Source organism: Arabidopsis thaliana, chromosome 2 (assembly GCF_000001735.4).
Source record: "Arabidopsis thaliana chromosome 2, partial sequence".
NCBI lineage: Eukaryota > Viridiplantae > Streptophyta > Magnoliopsida > Brassicales > Brassicaceae > Arabidopsis > Arabidopsis thaliana.
This window is the reverse complement of record NC_003071.7, coordinates 4,802,565-4,818,823: the sequence shown is the minus strand read 5'-3', so window position 1 is coordinate 4,818,823 and position 16,259 is coordinate 4,802,565. Positions and strand designations below refer to the sequence as shown.

Genomic DNA, 16,259 nt, shown 5'->3' with positions numbered 1-16,259 from the left:
TTAAGAGATGCAACTCTTTTTTCTTGTGTCCCTTAAGACATAACTGCCTAAACATAACAGACACGACTCTTTAACCAAACACACACTTTGACTTAACATACATAATTACTAGACATCCTAAACTCAATTATCGATCAACAATTATATCCTAATAGTGACTGTGGATGTCAGATCTCGTCTGTTTGCCCCGACCCGAGATCCATCATCATCAATCAATGGGCTCGAAGTTCTAGACCTGGAAATGGGCCTGAGTCTGTCAATAGCGAAGTGGGGTTCGAGGGCCCATTCGAGGCCCGGCCTGTGTGAAAGTATTTTGAGCGTTACGTAACGGAGAATCAAGGAAATAAATGAGGCGACGTGAATGCGCGAAGTATTGATACGAAACGTAAGCATTGATGAGGCATGATTCGCGGCGTGATTATTGTATTCATTTACTTCGCAATTATTAGGTCTTGTTGTATAAATAGAGCGAGATCGAAATTTGTAAAGGGGACAGAAAAATTAATATACAAAAGAATTCCGATTAACTGAAATATTATCCGATTTAGTCTTAGCTCGACTAACAAGGTTTAAGGTCCTCGCAACATCCACAAATTCCTAATTGCGGATTCCGACATCCACAATTTAGCACTAGAAGGAGGGCATTTAAATCTTTTACTTCAGAGCTTCGGTTAAATCATCATGAGCACTGACGACAACCAAAGTTCCGACGACCAAGCCTCCACCCTTGACGATATCAAGAAGCTGCTTCAGGAGCTCTCCGACAAGACGGAGCGACAGCAGACCGCAATAACTTCTTTATCTGATAAGTTCGTTTCTTTTCAGGAGCAGTGCGGCGGCAGCTCGCAGCGCTCACCGACAGTCATTCTTAAATCATGACAGCTCACAACGCATACACGGATCGAGTTGACTTTCTGTCCGCCGGAGTATCGCGCACCGCTGAGTTCGAGCACGCCTCGATTTTCAAGGAGGCATTAGTCCAAGCATCCAAACTTCGCAGGCGGGGGCAAATCAGCAGACTCCGCCACCTCAGTTGCCTCGCGTCTCTCCAATCGAAATTGGAACCACCTCGAACCAAAACCAGGTTGTTCTGACTACCCCGACAAATCCCGACATTCATGTGGATGGAGTTGCCGCCCGGACTCCATCATTGTTTCGAGGGGAGCCCTCTCTCAAGCACCCGACCTCAGAATCCCCTAGGAGCCTGATGTTGTCAGCAATGAGCTTCAGATTCTCAAAGACCAAATTTGGGCCATGAATACAAAGGTTTATCGACCTACCACCGCGGCCCCCGAGGTTGATAGAGTAATCGAAACAACCCGCAGGACTCTGTTCACTCCAAGGATCTCGAGACTTCGCATTCGTGACTTCCGAGATTTTAAGCTCCCGAGCTACAACGACAAGGGAGATCCTAAGGAGCACTTGACCTCTTTTCAGGTTATTGCCGGACGGGTACCTCTCGAGCCGCATGAAGAAGACGCTGGACTGTGCAAGCTCTTTTCAGAAAACTTGTCAGGACCAGCTCTCACCTGGTTTACCTAGGTAGAAGAAGGTTCAATCGACTACTTCAAACAGCTCTCCACCACTTTCATTAAACAATATGGATACTTCATCAAAAATGACGTCAGTGAGGCCCAGCTTTGGAACCTCTCTCAGTCTGACGAGCCACTTCAGACATACATCACTGCGTTCAAGGAAATTATGGTCCAAGTGCCTAATCTATCCGACTCAGCCGCTCAGTCCGCCTTAAAAAATGGATTGGGGCATGAATCGCGTTTCCGCAAGGCGTTAACAGTAAACTGACCCGAAACAATTCAAGATGCTCTCCATCGAGCAACGAACTGGATAACTGCTAAAGAGGAGCGAGCTCTTCTAGCTAAAAATTTTAATGCTACACCAAAGTCTTCTCCTCCCCCTATTTCAAAAAAAACGGCCGAACTCCAAAAACCCGCAGAAGGAACTTTCTCGGTAAAAAAGAGTCGCCAAAGGCCTCTCCAAAAGCTTCTCCATCTAAACCGCCTTTCTCTCCGAAGGGCAACAACGGGGCATTTCCGAGTAAGAAATGGATCAGAGACCCAAACGCTTATTGTGATATTCACAAAATGAATGGTCACGCCACCAAGGCATGCAAAGCTCTGGGAAGACTTTTGGCTGCCAAGTACGCATCGGGGGAAATTCACGAAGTTGATGTCACAACAATCGAGCAGGCACAAGCAGCATATGAAGCGTTGGAGTCCGAAAAAACTTCCCCCCCCCCCCGAACAAGAAGCAAAAAAGTGAATCTACTCCTGAAACCTCCAAAGGCCCTAAGAAAATGGTCAAAGTGATTATGGGATGATCGAAACATTTTCGTGACTCTATCAGTTTGATTAAGCAGCACGAGAGGAAAGCAGTTGCTCCGGTGGCGAAAAAAACAAAAGCAAGCCGAGCTGACTAGCCCGAAATTTCCTTTTCCGAGGAAGAGACCAGCTACTTGGACAAACCTCACGATGATGCCTTTGTAATTACGTTGGATATAGCAAACTGCAAAGTGCAAAGAGTACTCATCGTTACCGGAAGCTCAGTGGACCTGATTTTTCTCGATACCCTCGTGCGAATGGGGATCTCAAAAAATGATATAAGAGTTGCCCCAAGCCCACTCGTCTCCTTCACAGGCGAGACTTCAATGTCACTTGGCACAGTAACGCTCCCCGGCACTGCACAAGGAGTTGTTAAGATGATCGAATTCACAGTATTCGACCGACCAGCCGCATACGAGTTGTTAAGATGATCTCCGTGGCATTACGAGATGAAGGCCGTCCCATCAACTTATCATCAGTGTGTCAAATTCCCAACTCTGTTAACATTAGGCCAACCTAGGCCAAAACTTCCGACGTGAACTGATTCAATTTCTCGAGAAGAATAAAAGTACTTTTGCCTGGACTATCAGAGAAATGACCGGAATTAGTACAGAGGTAATCTCACACGAGCTGAACGTAGATCCAACCTTTAAACCGGTCAAACAGAAACGTCAGAAGCATGGGCCAGATCGTGCAGAAGCTGTAAACGTCAAAGTTGTTAGACTTCTCAAAGCAGGTTTAATTCGAGAAGTTAAGTATCCGGACTGGCTCGCAAATCCGTAGTAGTCAAGAAAAACAATGGCAAGTGGCGCGTTTGTGTGGACTTTACTGACCTCAATAAAGCTTGCCCAAAAGATTGCTTTCCGCTCCCTCACATTGATCGACCTATAGAGTCAACTACAGGGCAAGAGATGCTCTCTTTTATGGATGCATTTTCTGGGTACAATCAAATCATGATGAATCCAGATGACCAGGAAAAAACATCTTTCATCACCGAGCGCGGGACGTATTACTACAAAGTTATGCCCTTCGGACTAAAAAACGTGGGTGCAACCTACCAGCTTTTAGTGAACATAATGTTCAAAGATCTCCTCGGGAAAACCATGGAAGTTTATATCGACGATATGTTGGTTAAGACAGCCTTTTCCGCTTCGCACCTCGATCATTTTCAACAGTGTTTCGATATTCTCAACGAGTTCGGAATGAAGCTGAATCCTTTGAAGTGCACTTTCGCTGTCCCTTCGCGGGAGTTCCTCGGGTATATTGTCACTGAGCGGGGAATCGAAGCAAATCCGAGGCAAATAAATGCGTTCTTATCAATGTCTTCACTTCGCACGATAAGAGAAGTTCAGCTTTAACAGTCCGAGTCGCCGCGTTGAATAGGTTCATATCACGGTCTACAGATAAATGTCTCCCCTTCTGTACGTTACTTCGGAAAGTGAATAAGGGGTTCGTTTGGGATGAACGTTGCGAAGAGGCATTTAGACAACTAAAAAGTTATCTTTCTGAACCACTGGTTCTCGCAAAGCCTGAGTTTGGAGAGCGGCTATTTCTTTATATTTCCGTCTCAGAAAATGCAATAAGTGGCGTTTTGGTGCGAGTTGAGCGGAGTGATGAACGACCTATCTTTTACGTTAGTAAGTCTTTCTCCGATGTAGAAACAAGGTATCCAATGATGGAGAAATTGGCCTTAGCGGTCGTAACCGCAGCTCGGAAGCTAAGACCATACTTCCAATCTCATCCAATTGTGGTTTTAACTTCCCTGCCACTTCGGACCATCCTTCATAGTCCAAACCAGTCGGGAAGATTGGCGAAGTGGGCAATCGAGCTGAGTGAGTTTAATCTCGAGTTCCATGCACGAACAAGCTTGAAGTCTCAAGTTCTCGCGGATTTCCTGATCGAGCTCCCGTTGGCTACTACTGCATCTGACGTCCCAAGTCAACCTTGAATTCTTCATGTGGACGGTGCCTCTTCAAAACACGGGTCCGGAGCCGGAGTTCGCCTCAAATCTCCTTCAGGCAAAATTCTCGAACAGTCTTTCCGACTCGCTTTCAACGCCTCCAATAACGAAGCAGAATATGAGTCTTTGTTAGCTTGACTTCGCCTCGCTCATTGCGATTCACAACTCGTCGCAAGTTAGTATTCTGGTGATTACGAGGCAAAAGACAATCGCATGGAAGCTTACTTGGATCTGCTTCGGGAGCTCGCAGAAAAGTTTGAGAAGTTCGAACTGATCAAAGTGCCTCGTGCAGAAAACTCAGCTGCTGATGCCTTAGCCGCGTTGGCTTCTACACCCGAAATAACTGTCAGAAGGATAATCTCTGTTGAAACAATAGCTCAACCCAATATCCGAATTGAGGAAATAAACTTTGTTACTCGAGCCATGCGTAGGCAACTCGAGGTGCAAGCAAACAATCCCGAGCTGCAACAACTTCACGACGAAGACGAGATTCCAGAAGCTGTCCCGCTTGTAGCTGACGAAGATTCAACGGAGTACAATCTACCTCACGACTGGGGGGCAGATTGGAGAGAACCAATCCGGAACTATATCTTCAACGGAGTACTTCCCACCGACAAATGGGAGGCTCGGAAGTTGAAGGCCACTTGTGCACGTTTCTGCTTAGCAGATGACATTCTGTACAGAAGAATCATTTCGGCTCCGGATGCTATTTGTATCTTCGGAGAACAGACCCGGACAGTTATAAAAGAAATCCATGATGGAACTTGTGGAAATCACTCCGGAGGTCGTTCTTTAGCCTTTAAATTAAAAAAATACGGTTATTTCTGGCCCACAATGGTAGCGGATTGCGAAGCATATGCACATCGATGTGAGCAGTGTCAGAAGCATGCACCGTACATCCTGTAGCCCGCAGAACTTTTCACTTTGGTATCAGCCCCTTACCGTTCATGAAATGGTCTATGGACATCGTTGGACCACTCCACGTTTCAACTCGAGGAGTCAGATTCCTACTTCTCGAAGTGGGTTGAAGCTGCAGCCTACTCCTATATAACTCAAGTACAAGTCCGCCACTTCATTTGGAAAGAAATCATCTGTAGGCACGGTTTGCCGTACGAAATAGTTACCGACAATGGGCCTCAGTTCATCTCCGAGCAGTTCAAAGCTTTTTACGCGGAATGGCAAATCCGCCTCAATCGATCAACACCTCGCTATCCGCAAGGGAATGGTGAGGCCGAGGCAATGAATAAAACGATCATTTCAAACCTCAAGAAAAAGCTAAGTGAATATAAGGGAGCTTGGTTCTGAGAGTTGCCAAACGTATTATGGGCAATCCGCACAACTCCAAGAAGAGCTACCGTTGAAACTCCTTTCGCTCTCGTTCACGGAGTGGAAGCAGTTATCCCTGCTGAAATCAAAGTCCCAAGGACGAGGAGGATCCGAAATCCCAAGAATGAAGCTGCGAACAACAAAATGATGGTCGACGTGATTGATACTATCGATGAGCGCCGAAATCGAGCGCTAGTTCGGATGCAGAACTATCATAACGCCGCAGCTCAATATTATAATTCAAATGTCCGGAGCAGATCATTCGATGTTGGAACTTTGGTTCTACGTCGGATCCATCAAAACACAGCGGAAAAAGGAGCCGGAAAATTGGGGATCAGCTGGGAAGGTCCTTACAAAATCACTCACATAGTCCGGAACGGAGATTGTCTCATAAACATGGAAGGCAAAACAGTTCGCAGAGCGTGGAACGCCGCTCACCTCAAACGTTTTTACATTTAATGCACTTTTGTAATTTGAACTACGTAAGACTTGATCCCTACCTTTGGGTACGTAGGCAGCCCGCACTTCGGGTTCAGTCTCTATAATATTCAAATCAATAAAACTGAGTTTTATCTCGTATACGAAATCTTTCGTCTTTTATTTCCGAAATGAACCGGGCATATTTTCAACAAATCTCACCTTCACTTCGGAGATACCCGAGCTAAAAACTAATTTAGTCCTCGCGGTCTTAACTGATCTTCTAAAGTAAACCGAGGATAACTCGTAAATGGGAATCCACTTAGTTATTTTCCGGCAAACACTAAAACCGAGTCTATCTCGCAATTCGAAAAATTAAACCAAGTAAACATAAAACGGTCTCTACGACCTTAAATAAGTTAAAAATATAGAGTTAAGGCCTCCTCGGCCAACAACTTTAAAACAAAAACAAAAGTAAAAAAGTTTTGAAACAAAACGGGGGGTCACCACAGACCAATACCACCCCGATTCAAACATAATCAATTTTACTCCGCCACTTCGGAGTTCTTCTCAACATCAACGGGGAACATGGCGACGATAGCTGGTTTGGAGGTTGTGTCCTTGTTGGTTCCCTGCTCGTTGATGATCAACACTTCATCCAAAGCATTGGAGTCTGCAACCACTTCCGGTGGGGTATCCACCAGGAGCGAAGTGAGCTCAACGAGGTCAAGACGTGGAGTCTTTGGTTTAGCAGCCTTCTGTGCGAATGTAATCTCATCCGCACGAACCGATTCGAGTTCTTCAGCTATGTTGGGGATCTCCCCTTTTTCGATCTCTTCGAGGAGCTCCCGGTTCGCTTTAACCTCCGCAGCTTGGATCTTAGCAGCCTTGACTTCATCAGATTCGGTGTAGAAGTTCCCGTATTTCGAGGAGAAGTCGATAAATTGAGCCCAGATTTTTCTTCTCTCCTCTTGTCTCGCAGCATGGAGCATCACGGCCTGACCTTCCTCGAGCTTCTTCAACCTCTCTTCACAAGCAAGGAGTTCGGCCCTTGATCGGTTTTCATTATCAATGGCCGTCAGATAGGCGTTCTTGCCCGATTTGAGTTTCGCGGAGAGGTCAGTGTTAGAAATCTCGAGAGTCTGAACCCTAGCTTCCGCGGCTCTCATGCGGCTGAGTACGCTATTAGCCTCATCCACCATACGAGCATTTTCATCCTCGTTATGCTAAAAACTCTCAATCTCCTTGTCCTTCTCGGAGAGCTGGTCCTCGTAACTGATGAAGGCATAGTTGAACTCTTGAACAACCTAGTAATAAAAGCATATTTTGAGTATGAGCTCGGCGAGAGATGAACTTATTCTCTAATAGAACAAAATTATTTACCTCGTTAAGCTTCTCCGCGAAGAGGAGGTAGTTCTCCTTGTTGGTTGCCTTGAGTTCCGTTAGAGGCGGAATGGTTGCTCCGAGGTGAACAAGTGTCCTAAGCATATCAGCGAAGTGCATCGGAGGAGCTGAGACAGTTCAAAAGATACATGAGTAAGGATTTTTCAAAACAATTAAGGATAACGACTAGGGAAACAAGTTTACCAGGCAAAGGAAGTGTGCCGCGACGCTGCAAGTTGCGGGACGCAGACTCCCTGGAGGAGAGAACGACGAGATCTTGCGAGTCTCCTTTCTTGTTACTCCCCTTCTGTTGGTTCGGACCAGCATCCTTCACCTCAGTTCGGGCACGAGAAGAGCGAGTTGGAGAGTGGGCCTCGGTCTCCGAGTGCTTCCTCTTTTTATCAACATCCCATCTCGCGGGGTCCTTGCTGGGAGCATTGGCAGCATTCTTGCTCGGAGTTCTTGCCTCCGAAGTGGAGATCTCTGGACCTTTTCCGGATGAAGCGGGAGCTTTTTGACGAGCTCCGGTGTCATCCTCGTTCTGAGGATGCTTGGCTTTGTCAAGAGCACGAAGCTTGCTGTCCTCAAGAGTTCCAGGCATTACCACCTTGCCCTTTCTCTCTCCATCTTCTTCTCAGCACGGTAAGAGGAGGAGGCCATTTCTGCTTCGGAGAATATTCGGGGTTTGAACGGGGGTGAAGAAGAAGCAAGATCAATCCTAGAGCAAAGTCTTCGCCCTGATGCTTGAATCCTGTCGTTTGTAAGAACTTCCCAACCTAAGTCTTGTCGACAGAAACTGGAGAAGTGGGCGGCGAAGGTCTTCGAAATAGGGGTTTTCTCAACTCGAGCTGCGAAGAAAGATAAAACATTGATCAGTTCGTGAAACAAAAGTTGAGATCTTTAACAAGTTCAGAATTAAAATCTTCCTAGGTTCGCTGTCTACCAGCTCTGGTGGCCCATTCAGAAACAAATAAGTCGGTCATGTCTCCAAAGGTGAGCTCATTTACTGGAAAAAGAAAAAAGATTTTCTCCAGTGTTCATCTTTCTCTGGGAAATCCTCAAACACAAGGAAACCTTTCCAAGGCGATAAGAAGAAGGTTCCCGAAGTGCGACCTTTCTTCACAGCGTATAATTGAAGGAGGTCGGAAAGCGAAAGAAGAAATTCATCTTCTTCTGCCAGAGTGAGAAGACTCAAGATGGTTCGAATAACGTTTGGGTAAAGCTGAGGCAATGCTACTCGAAACTCATGCATGAACTCGATGAGGATATAAGGAAGTGGGAAGTAGAGACCGCACTCCGAGAAGAAAATTTTGAATGCACAAGTGTGTCCAGCAGGGGGAGATTCGGGAGCGTCTGTCAGTTCGGGGGATATCAATTTGATTTGCGGCAAGATCTGATGGGCCCCTCTGAGTAAGGTGAGTCTACTCGAGGTTGAAAGCGAAGTTTTATAAGTCCCGAACTGACCCCCAATAGAGAATACCTCGCGGCTAATTTTCTTCGGAGACTACTCGGTTCAGAGAAATTCAAGAACACGATGAAGATCTTCTTCAACGTTTCAAGAACACAAAGACAATCTCCGTCGAGATCTGGGATATAAGAGGCAGCACCGTCGGCGGCGTTAACGAGAACCGTGGCGTAGAGAGAGAGTAACGGTGGCGAGCGGCGAAACCTTCGGAATCAACGTTGAAAATCTATGAATCGGTAAGAATTTTTGACCGAGGAACAGTCCGTTCAAACCCTAAGCGATTCTAAACTAAAAATTCCGGCACGATTCCTAACGTCTAAAGAATAGAAGCAAAAGCAGAGAGGGAATAAAGAGAATTTACTTGGAAAAACTTAAAGACGAGTCGCTGGAACTTATAAATGAAAGTGAAGAAGACGAGGGGTTGATTCGATTAAATAGTGGACGAATGAGCGGGAAAAGGAAAAACCGTAGGATCACGAAACGTCACACTCTTCCCGATGAAATTTGGAAAGTCACGGGATTTTGTTTCCTATTTTACCTCGAGCATATGCGGTTAAGGAAAAGGAATCCCGAACTGATCCCGTAATTGGTGGGATTGCGAGATGAAGTCAATTTAAGTTTTCGAATTCATTTCTCTTTTTCGAAGACTTGGGGGGCAAATTGTGGATGTCGGATCTCGTTAGTTTGCCCCGACCCGAGATCCATCATCATCAATCAATGGGCTCGAAGTTCTGGACCAGGAGATGGGCCTGAGTCTGTCAATAGCGAAGTGGGCTTCGAGGGCCCATTCGAGGCCCGGCCTGTGTGAAAGTATTTTGAGCGTTAAGTAACGCAGAATCAACAAAATAAATGAGGCGACGTGAATGCGCGAAGTGTTGATACGAAACGTAAGCATTGATGAGGCATTATTCGCGGCGTGATTGTTGTATTCATTTATTAGGTCTTGTTGTATAAAGAGAGCGAGATCGAAATTTGTAAAGGGGACAGAAAAATTAATATACAAAAAAATTCCGATTAACTGAAATATTGTCCGATTTAGTCTTAGCTCGACTAACAATGTTTAAGGTCCTCGCAACATCCACAAATTCCTAATTGCGGATTCCGACATCCACAATAACAGTATTACCCAGAAATCATAGTTTTATACTGTTCTACCAGTTTCACACCATTCAAATACTTACCGTAGCATTTTTTGCCGCATTTTGCACTGCAATCTCATCCTCCATACTCTCATCGGAGGAGGACTCTCTGTCCAAGGTTCTACTACTATCATCGGAGGAGGACTCTCCTACATCGTCATTCCCTTCTTCTTTCTCTTCTTCTTCACTCTCTTCTTCCTCATTTTTCTCAGACTTTTCCTCCTCATTCTTGTCAGACTTCTCTTCTTCCATTGCCTCTAAATTACCTTATTTTCCTCCGTCGAGGATGGCTCCTCCGTCGAGGATGGCTGCTCTGTCGTTACCTTTGTTCCTCCATCAATTGGCGTCGTTTGTTACTCCTCTCTTCCTCTTTAACCCAGTTTTCTTTAGAGGCATTATTTGAAACGAGAAAATGAAGGTTACAAAAGAGAAACGAAACTCAAAAAATTTCATTTGCTTTCGAAATCAAATTCTCCAAGAACACTTAGCAATTACGCGTAGAAGAATGAGAAGAATAAGAAGAGCAGATTAGGGTTCTTCGTTGAGAACAGAGAGTTTGAGAAATCGAAGAGTCCCCTCGAAAATTGAAATCCAATTATCGAAACTTGAGTATCCGTTTGGGAGAGATGGGTCGGGTGTAGGTTCGAATAGATCCATGTTTTCTCTGTAAAAGTTAGATTTCGATTGGGGTATATTGGTAAAATCCCCACTTAAAATTAAATCAATATTAATTTCTGTTTATAGTGGGGAGATATGGGGTTAGAATTTGGCAAAAATAGACTCCCCTGACATTAAAGCTATCTCAATAAGACGTATTGAAGAACGATCTCATGTTGAAAAGATAGAAAAAAAGTAGAATATTATATAAAAGTGTTAATGTCTCTCCAATCATTACCAATTGGTTTTGAATTGAAATCATATATTAGACAAAATCTATCATAAATACTTCAAAAATATAAGATAATATATCTAATTTCACCAATTAATTTTTTTTATATCTATTTATCTATTTTTCAACAGTTAAATTATAATAGCTCTAGGGTCTATTATTAGTAATGATGGACGTTAAAAGTTTGCACAAATAAAAATTATTAATAAGAAATAGAAAAACAAAAATTTAATGGTAATAAATACAATAAAGATTTAACCAAAAACTTAAGTTTTGGTATTTGTTCATAATAATTTTGGTTTTGAACTTAATATATGAATACAAATTTTTACAATAATTAAAATCTTATATGAAACTATAATAAAATTATAAATATCTTGTATAAACTTAAGAGTCTTTCACATTAAATTAAAGTTTATTTTTAATTTCTCCCAAAAAAAACCTAAATTATATTTTAATTTATTCCCTTAAACCATAAAGAAAATTGACCAATCAAAAATTTGCTATCATCGGTCGACATAGCAATTAATCTGTCTATAAATCAAATCTTACCTCATAGACCAAAAAACCCTAGTCGTACCAAAATCTAGGGTTTACCTTGACCGGATCTAGACACATAAGCTACTCAGGTTCTCTCCTCTTATTCTCTCTCCCTGTCTCTTGGTCTCCAGTAGGAAAGTTGAACACTTTCTGTCTTCTCATCTCTTACAAGACTGTTTTTGTGTTCAATTTTGAGTAGATATGGAAGTGGTTGCTGTTGGGTCAATGAAGACGCAGAGACAGGAGACATGGGCTTGCTCTGTCACTGAGTCTTTTCTCCTCCTCGTCGGAAAGAATCTGGCTTGTCTTCTCCTTGTGGTAAAGAACAGTTTTTTATCAGTCTTCTTGATTTCTGTGGTCTAGATTTGCATTGTTAGCTTCGTGTTTCTCTGTTTGGATTGTATTTGTAGTTTTTCTTAGCTGTCGTGTAGTTATGTTCTGTTGGAATTGTCTTAGTCCAAAGTTTATAGATTTGTAAATTCAGATTTCTGTTTTTGTGTTCTAGATTTGTATTTGATAGTTTGATTGTTTGAATATAGCTATGTTTGACTATAGTCTTATGTGTTAATGGCTCTAGATAAGTCTTTGAACAATGAAGTTGAATTGTAGCTTAGGAACAATGTCCAGTGTCACTCTTTTTTGTTGACTGGTCACTTATCTTTTGTGGGTTTTGCCATTTGTTGTTAATGAAGTTGAATAGAGCTTAGAAACAATGTCTAGTGCCTCTCTTTTTGTTAATTGGTCAGTTTTATTTTGTCGGTTTTGCTAATTGCTGTTTATTTATTGTGCATTGATTGTGTGTTTCTTTGTAATGTGTTCTTGAAGTTGGGTTATAGAGCTACACACAATCAAAAGTTTCTCTTTGCAAGTTTAGATTTAATACATTGTGTTGGTGGTTGTTGTTATTTGCTTTCTATTTTAAACGAATCTTGCATCAATGCATCATATCTTTGTCACATTCAGATGTTTAGTTTCTGTCTTCCTATTTTAACTAGCATTCTTGGTGATCATTTCAGGCAGAATCATTACTGATAGGTTTGGTTGCTGTTGACCAGAGGTGAGGACGGGCACGCCTTTCGTTTTCTTTCGCTTTCTATTGTCGAGGCGCAAGAGTTGTGTCTAAATGGACTAATCTAAAATTTATCTTTGCTCTAGGTTGTCTGTCAAGGAGGGTTACAAAAGAGGAAGCCGTATTGAGGAAAACAAAGATGCTAGTGACAGTGACGATGACGACGATGATGAAGACGCTGATGAGGACGACGATGATGAGGATGATGCTAATGATGAAGATTTCTCAGGGGGTGAAGGGGATGAAGGAGAAGAAGAAGCTGATCCAGAGGATGATCCTGTGACCAATGGTGGAGGAGGAAGCGATGATGAAGATGACGATGATGAGGAGGGTGATAATGATGACGAGGATGAGGACAATGAAGATGAGGAAGAAGACGATGATGAGGAAGATGATGATGATGTTCGCCAGCCGCCATCGAAGAAGAGAAAATGATGATGATGAGTTCATGAGTGTTTGTGGTTTAAAAATGGCTTAAAGACTTGAAGAGGATGCTCTGTGTTGGTTTAAGTAGTGTAGGAAAACTTATCTTATCGTCCTCTTATTGAACTTTTATCTTCTCTGTTGTTACTATTTGTTGTCTTGTGTGATTTTTCGATGTGGATTTTAGCTATCTTCTATGTTTAGAATGTGGTCTCTTCTCTTCCTCTCTTCTACATCTGTCTACGGATAGAGGCATGAATGTTTGTTGAGCTTGGCAGTTTCTTGGTTGCCATTGCAGTTTGTCTTGTCATTGTTGCAGCTGTTTAGTACTTAACGTATAGAGATACAATCTTGTGGTTGTACAAAAGCTCGTGCAATAAGAGAAATAAACCCAAAAGAAAAAACCTATTCGCTATTATAGCAAGAGCTTGACAACAACTCCGTCAATTGTGGTTACAAATCACACAAGATTATTTGCATTGACATGAAGTGGGAGGAATACTCAATTAGGGGATTGCATTCCCTTCCAATAATTATTTAACTGAGTACGCAAAAGTGTTATACAAGAACTCAAGAAAGTATATTAGATTCTAAAAGGTTTAATGGTTTCACCACCTAGTTTCCTAGAAAAGAAAATACAAGTTTTTCCGATTGGTTCTCTTTAGAAGAAAGTTTTTTTCTGATAACTTAATATAATGGAGTTTTTGCTATCAACCAAACAAAGAAAAAGTCTATGTAGACTGGTTAATTTCGATTATTTTGTTTAAGAGACTATTATGTTGTTTATGAAAAAAATATCATTCGAATTGAGTAACCAATCAATTTTTTTTTATTTTAATAGAAGTTTAGTAAACAGAAAACTTGCTCGAATTTTACGATATTTAAGTGAGTTAAAATGTTTAGATATAAATCCTCATAAACTGCCAATTTGCATGGTTCGATAGAAGGTTGAAAAGTAGATGACAAAACAAACAAAGAACCATAATACTTTTGTAATCCCTTATGGTCTTCCACGGGATATATGTTGTAACATGACAAATGAAATAAACAAAAGAAACCATTAGAAAAGTCAAGGTCGGGAACATATGCATTGCTTCGTATTCACGATTTTGCTCTGAATCCTTCATGAAACAGACTATTGCGAGTTGAGTCTGTTCACATCACATCTATTCTTCGAATGCAAATTCTCCCACAAGATTTGGCTCCCTTTTTCCACTAGCTTTGGTCATTCTCCTCCAATGAATGGCAATGGTTAGTCAAACCATTGCATGTTGGTCTCATTGTCCAATGCCAGAATACAAAGGTGAGGGTTCTACTAATACGGTAACGGAACACACAGATCTTCACCATCAATCATGCCTCTACAACTTCTCTTAGACTTGAAGCAGCTCAGACTATCACAAACTGACTCCTCTCCCTTCCAACCACGGGTCCTATAAAAACCCTTCATTTGTCTCCACATTAGGTTCTCTCTCGTGTTCATGTTTGTAGTCAGATGGATGTAATTTTTTGGTAAAAGATAAAATTTACAAAAAAAACAATTCCAAAATAATACCAAGGCTCATGAACCAGTACTTAAAGAGTCAAAGATGGACAAGGCCTAAAGAAAAATAGTACAAACTGAGATCATCTAGTTCAATAGTAAACTTTCTTGCAATCAATATCACTTGACCAATGCTGATGACCAAAATCCCTGAACCAAGAAACCACTCTTCTAATTAGAGCCACCGTTTCTCCCACCTATTCAATACACATCACAGTAAATTGTATGAGTCTCTTTAAAGCATCCATATGAAGATATGAAGATATTTATTTAGCAATACATATTGAGAGAAGAGATAAAACCAAACAAGATTAGATTTATGGACCCAAACAAGATAAAACCAAAATTGTATGAGTCTCTTCAAAGAATCCATATGAAGATATTTAGCAATACATATTGATAGAAGAGTAATGTGTCTATGACATATATCAAGGAATCAGAATAGTATATTCACCCAAAGTCTCTACATCAAGGTGAAAACTTTTGTCATTCAGACCAACAAGCAAACTAACAATAAGACATCATATTGAAATGTTTTAGACCCATCTATACAAAGGAAGATTCTATACTATAATCTAACAGAAACCATGTCTTCAAAAACTTATCTTGACTTCAGAAAGAAAAAGTACTTATAACTTTACTGATGAATTTACAACAACCAAACAAGCTAACCACAGAGATTAAGAAAGACTTACATTGTCAAGGAAGTTTTCCTGACCGGAAAACAGCAAACTTTGTCATGTCGGAATTCGAAAACTCAATCTTCTCCTCTGTAAGAAACTCCTCAATCATTGTCTTAACACGCTCTGGTTCCTCTGTCTCACATTCAATCTCATAACAATTCCCAAAATCATACTTAGTCTCATCAACCTCAAGTTTAACACCTCTCCACTCATAAACATTCCTAACATTCTCAAAGCCACCTAAACAAACAAACCCTAAAAAGTCATTAAACCCATATTCCTCTTTAACCCTTTTCAAAACCCTAGATCCAATATCTGAGAGCTTAGCCGGTGACTCAACACATTCTTTACCAATCCAATACTCAATCTCCTCTTCATCTTCCTCCACACGACTAATCCCATTAGCTAGAGTTGGCTTCGCTTTAAGAGAGACGATACAACGCGGCGGAGAAGGAGAAGCCGCGGAAACGGCGGCGTTTTGAAGGAAGCGGAGACGGAGGACGGCGCGGCGGAGAGAGAGGTCGTTTTTGGGTGTGTCGAAGAAGGTGTTGCGTTGGTGAAGGGTTTTGAGGTGGTATGGAGTGAGGAGAGTGGTGAGACGGAGATGAGCAGCGGCGGTTAGGAGACGGAGCTTGACTTCGACTTCCATGGAGTGTTTTAAGAGAGACCGATTCGGTCGGATTTGGAGGAAGGGTTTTTGTGTTTTGGGTCTATGAGGTGGTGGAGAGAGGAGGCGGCGGAGGAGGAAGATGGTGCGGTGGTTGTGGTGGTGGATGGTTGAGATTTGCGGGATTGTTCAAGCTCTTCACGGTCTTCGATTTTGAGTTGGATTTTTGTTGGTTTTCTTCTCAACATTTCTTCGATACAAAGTGATCTCTGTATCATCCTCATGCTTTTGTTCTTGTGATTGGACTAACCTAGGCCCATATATATAAGGTCCGTTAAATAGTTGGCCCATTTCTGGCTTGCTGGACTTAAATTCTCTGATTGTGGATTCTGGATTGTGGATTGTGGTTGTGGCAACAGGTTTGTTTACCGAGTTTTATGTTCTTTGGTGGATCTAGGGTAGATTGTGAAAATGAT

The 16,259-nt window shown here is 42.2% G+C and overlaps 3 protein-coding genes and 2 pseudogenes across 7 annotated transcripts, besides 1 other annotated feature; 2 read left to right on the top strand and 3 right to left on the bottom strand.

Moving 5' to 3' along the window:
* Positions 1 to 681: 681 nt before the first annotated feature.
* AT2G11940 lies at positions 682 to 6,081 on the top strand (annotated as a pseudogene; the record flags this gene model as incomplete). The annotated part of the gene is made up of 1 exon: positions 682 to 6,081.
* A 506-nt stretch (positions 6,082 to 6,587) lies between these two features.
* Positions 6,588 to 8,983, bottom strand: AT2G11930 (annotated as a pseudogene). The gene has a single exon.
* Positions 8,984 to 11,382: 2,399 nt separating this feature from the next.
* Positions 11,383 to 13,344, top strand: AT2G11910 (uncharacterized protein). 2 transcript variants are annotated; one of them, NM_179619.4, is made up of 4 exons: positions 11,383 to 11,547; positions 11,658 to 11,776; positions 12,475 to 12,515; positions 12,614 to 13,342. In NM_179619.4, the coding sequence occupies exons 2-4, from the start codon at positions 11,660 to 11,662 to the stop codon at positions 12,960 to 12,962; spliced, it is 507 nt and encodes a 168-aa protein (NP_849950.1). In that variant the 5' UTR covers positions 11,383 to 11,547; positions 11,658 to 11,659; the 3' UTR covers positions 12,963 to 13,342. The 2 variants fall into 2 exon arrangements, with proteins under 2 accessions (NP_849950.1, NP_565354.1); NM_126868.4 differs by having other exon boundaries at positions 11,440 to 11,776; positions 12,614 to 13,344.
* Positions 13,345 to 14,265: 921 nt separating this feature from the next.
* On the bottom strand, positions 14,266 to 14,433 carry AT2G11891 (uncharacterized protein; the record flags this gene model as incomplete). The annotated part of the gene is made up of 1 exon (NM_001124831.1): positions 14,266 to 14,433. The coding sequence occupies one exon, from the start codon at positions 14,431 to 14,433 to the stop codon at positions 14,266 to 14,268; it is 168 nt and encodes a 55-aa protein (NP_001118303.1).
* A 15-nt stretch (positions 14,434 to 14,448) lies between these two features.
* AT2G11890 (adenylate cyclase) lies at positions 14,449 to 16,041 on the bottom strand. 2 transcript variants are annotated; one of them, NM_001036270.1, is made up of 3 exons: positions 15,528 to 16,041; positions 15,189 to 15,416; positions 14,449 to 14,690 (listed from the first exon to the last, which is right to left on the bottom strand). In NM_001036270.1, exons 1-2 carry the CDS (start codon positions 15,823 to 15,825, stop codon positions 15,193 to 15,195), a joined length of 522 nt encoding a protein of 173 aa, NP_001031347.1. In that variant the 5' UTR covers positions 15,826 to 16,041; the 3' UTR covers positions 14,449 to 14,690; positions 15,189 to 15,192. The 2 variants fall into 2 exon arrangements, with proteins under 2 accessions (NP_001031347.1, NP_565353.1); NM_126867.2 differs by having other exon boundaries at positions 14,466 to 14,690; positions 15,189 to 16,031.
* Positions 15,834 to 16,031: a sequence feature (AT2G11890.uORF1).
* Positions 16,042 to 16,259: the final 218 nt, after the last annotated feature.

Bases quoted from the DNA above. Each gene is read 5' to 3' on its own strand.
- AT2G11910 (NM_126868.4), top strand. From the start codon at position 11,660: ATGGAAGTGGTTGCTGTTGGGTCAATGAAGACGCAGAGACAGGAGACA. The intron at 11,777-12,474 runs GTAAAGAACAGT...TGATCATTTCAG, and splicing joins TGGCTTGTCTTCTCCTTGTG to GCAGAATCATTACTGATAGG. The intron at 12,516-12,613 runs GTGAGGACGGGC...TCTTTGCTCTAG, and splicing joins TTGGTTGCTGTTGACCAGAG to GTTGTCTGTCAAGGAGGGTT.
- AT2G11890 (NM_126867.2), bottom strand. From the start codon at position 15,825: ATGGAAGTCGAAGTCAAGCTCCGTCTCCTAACCGCCGCTGCTCATCTC.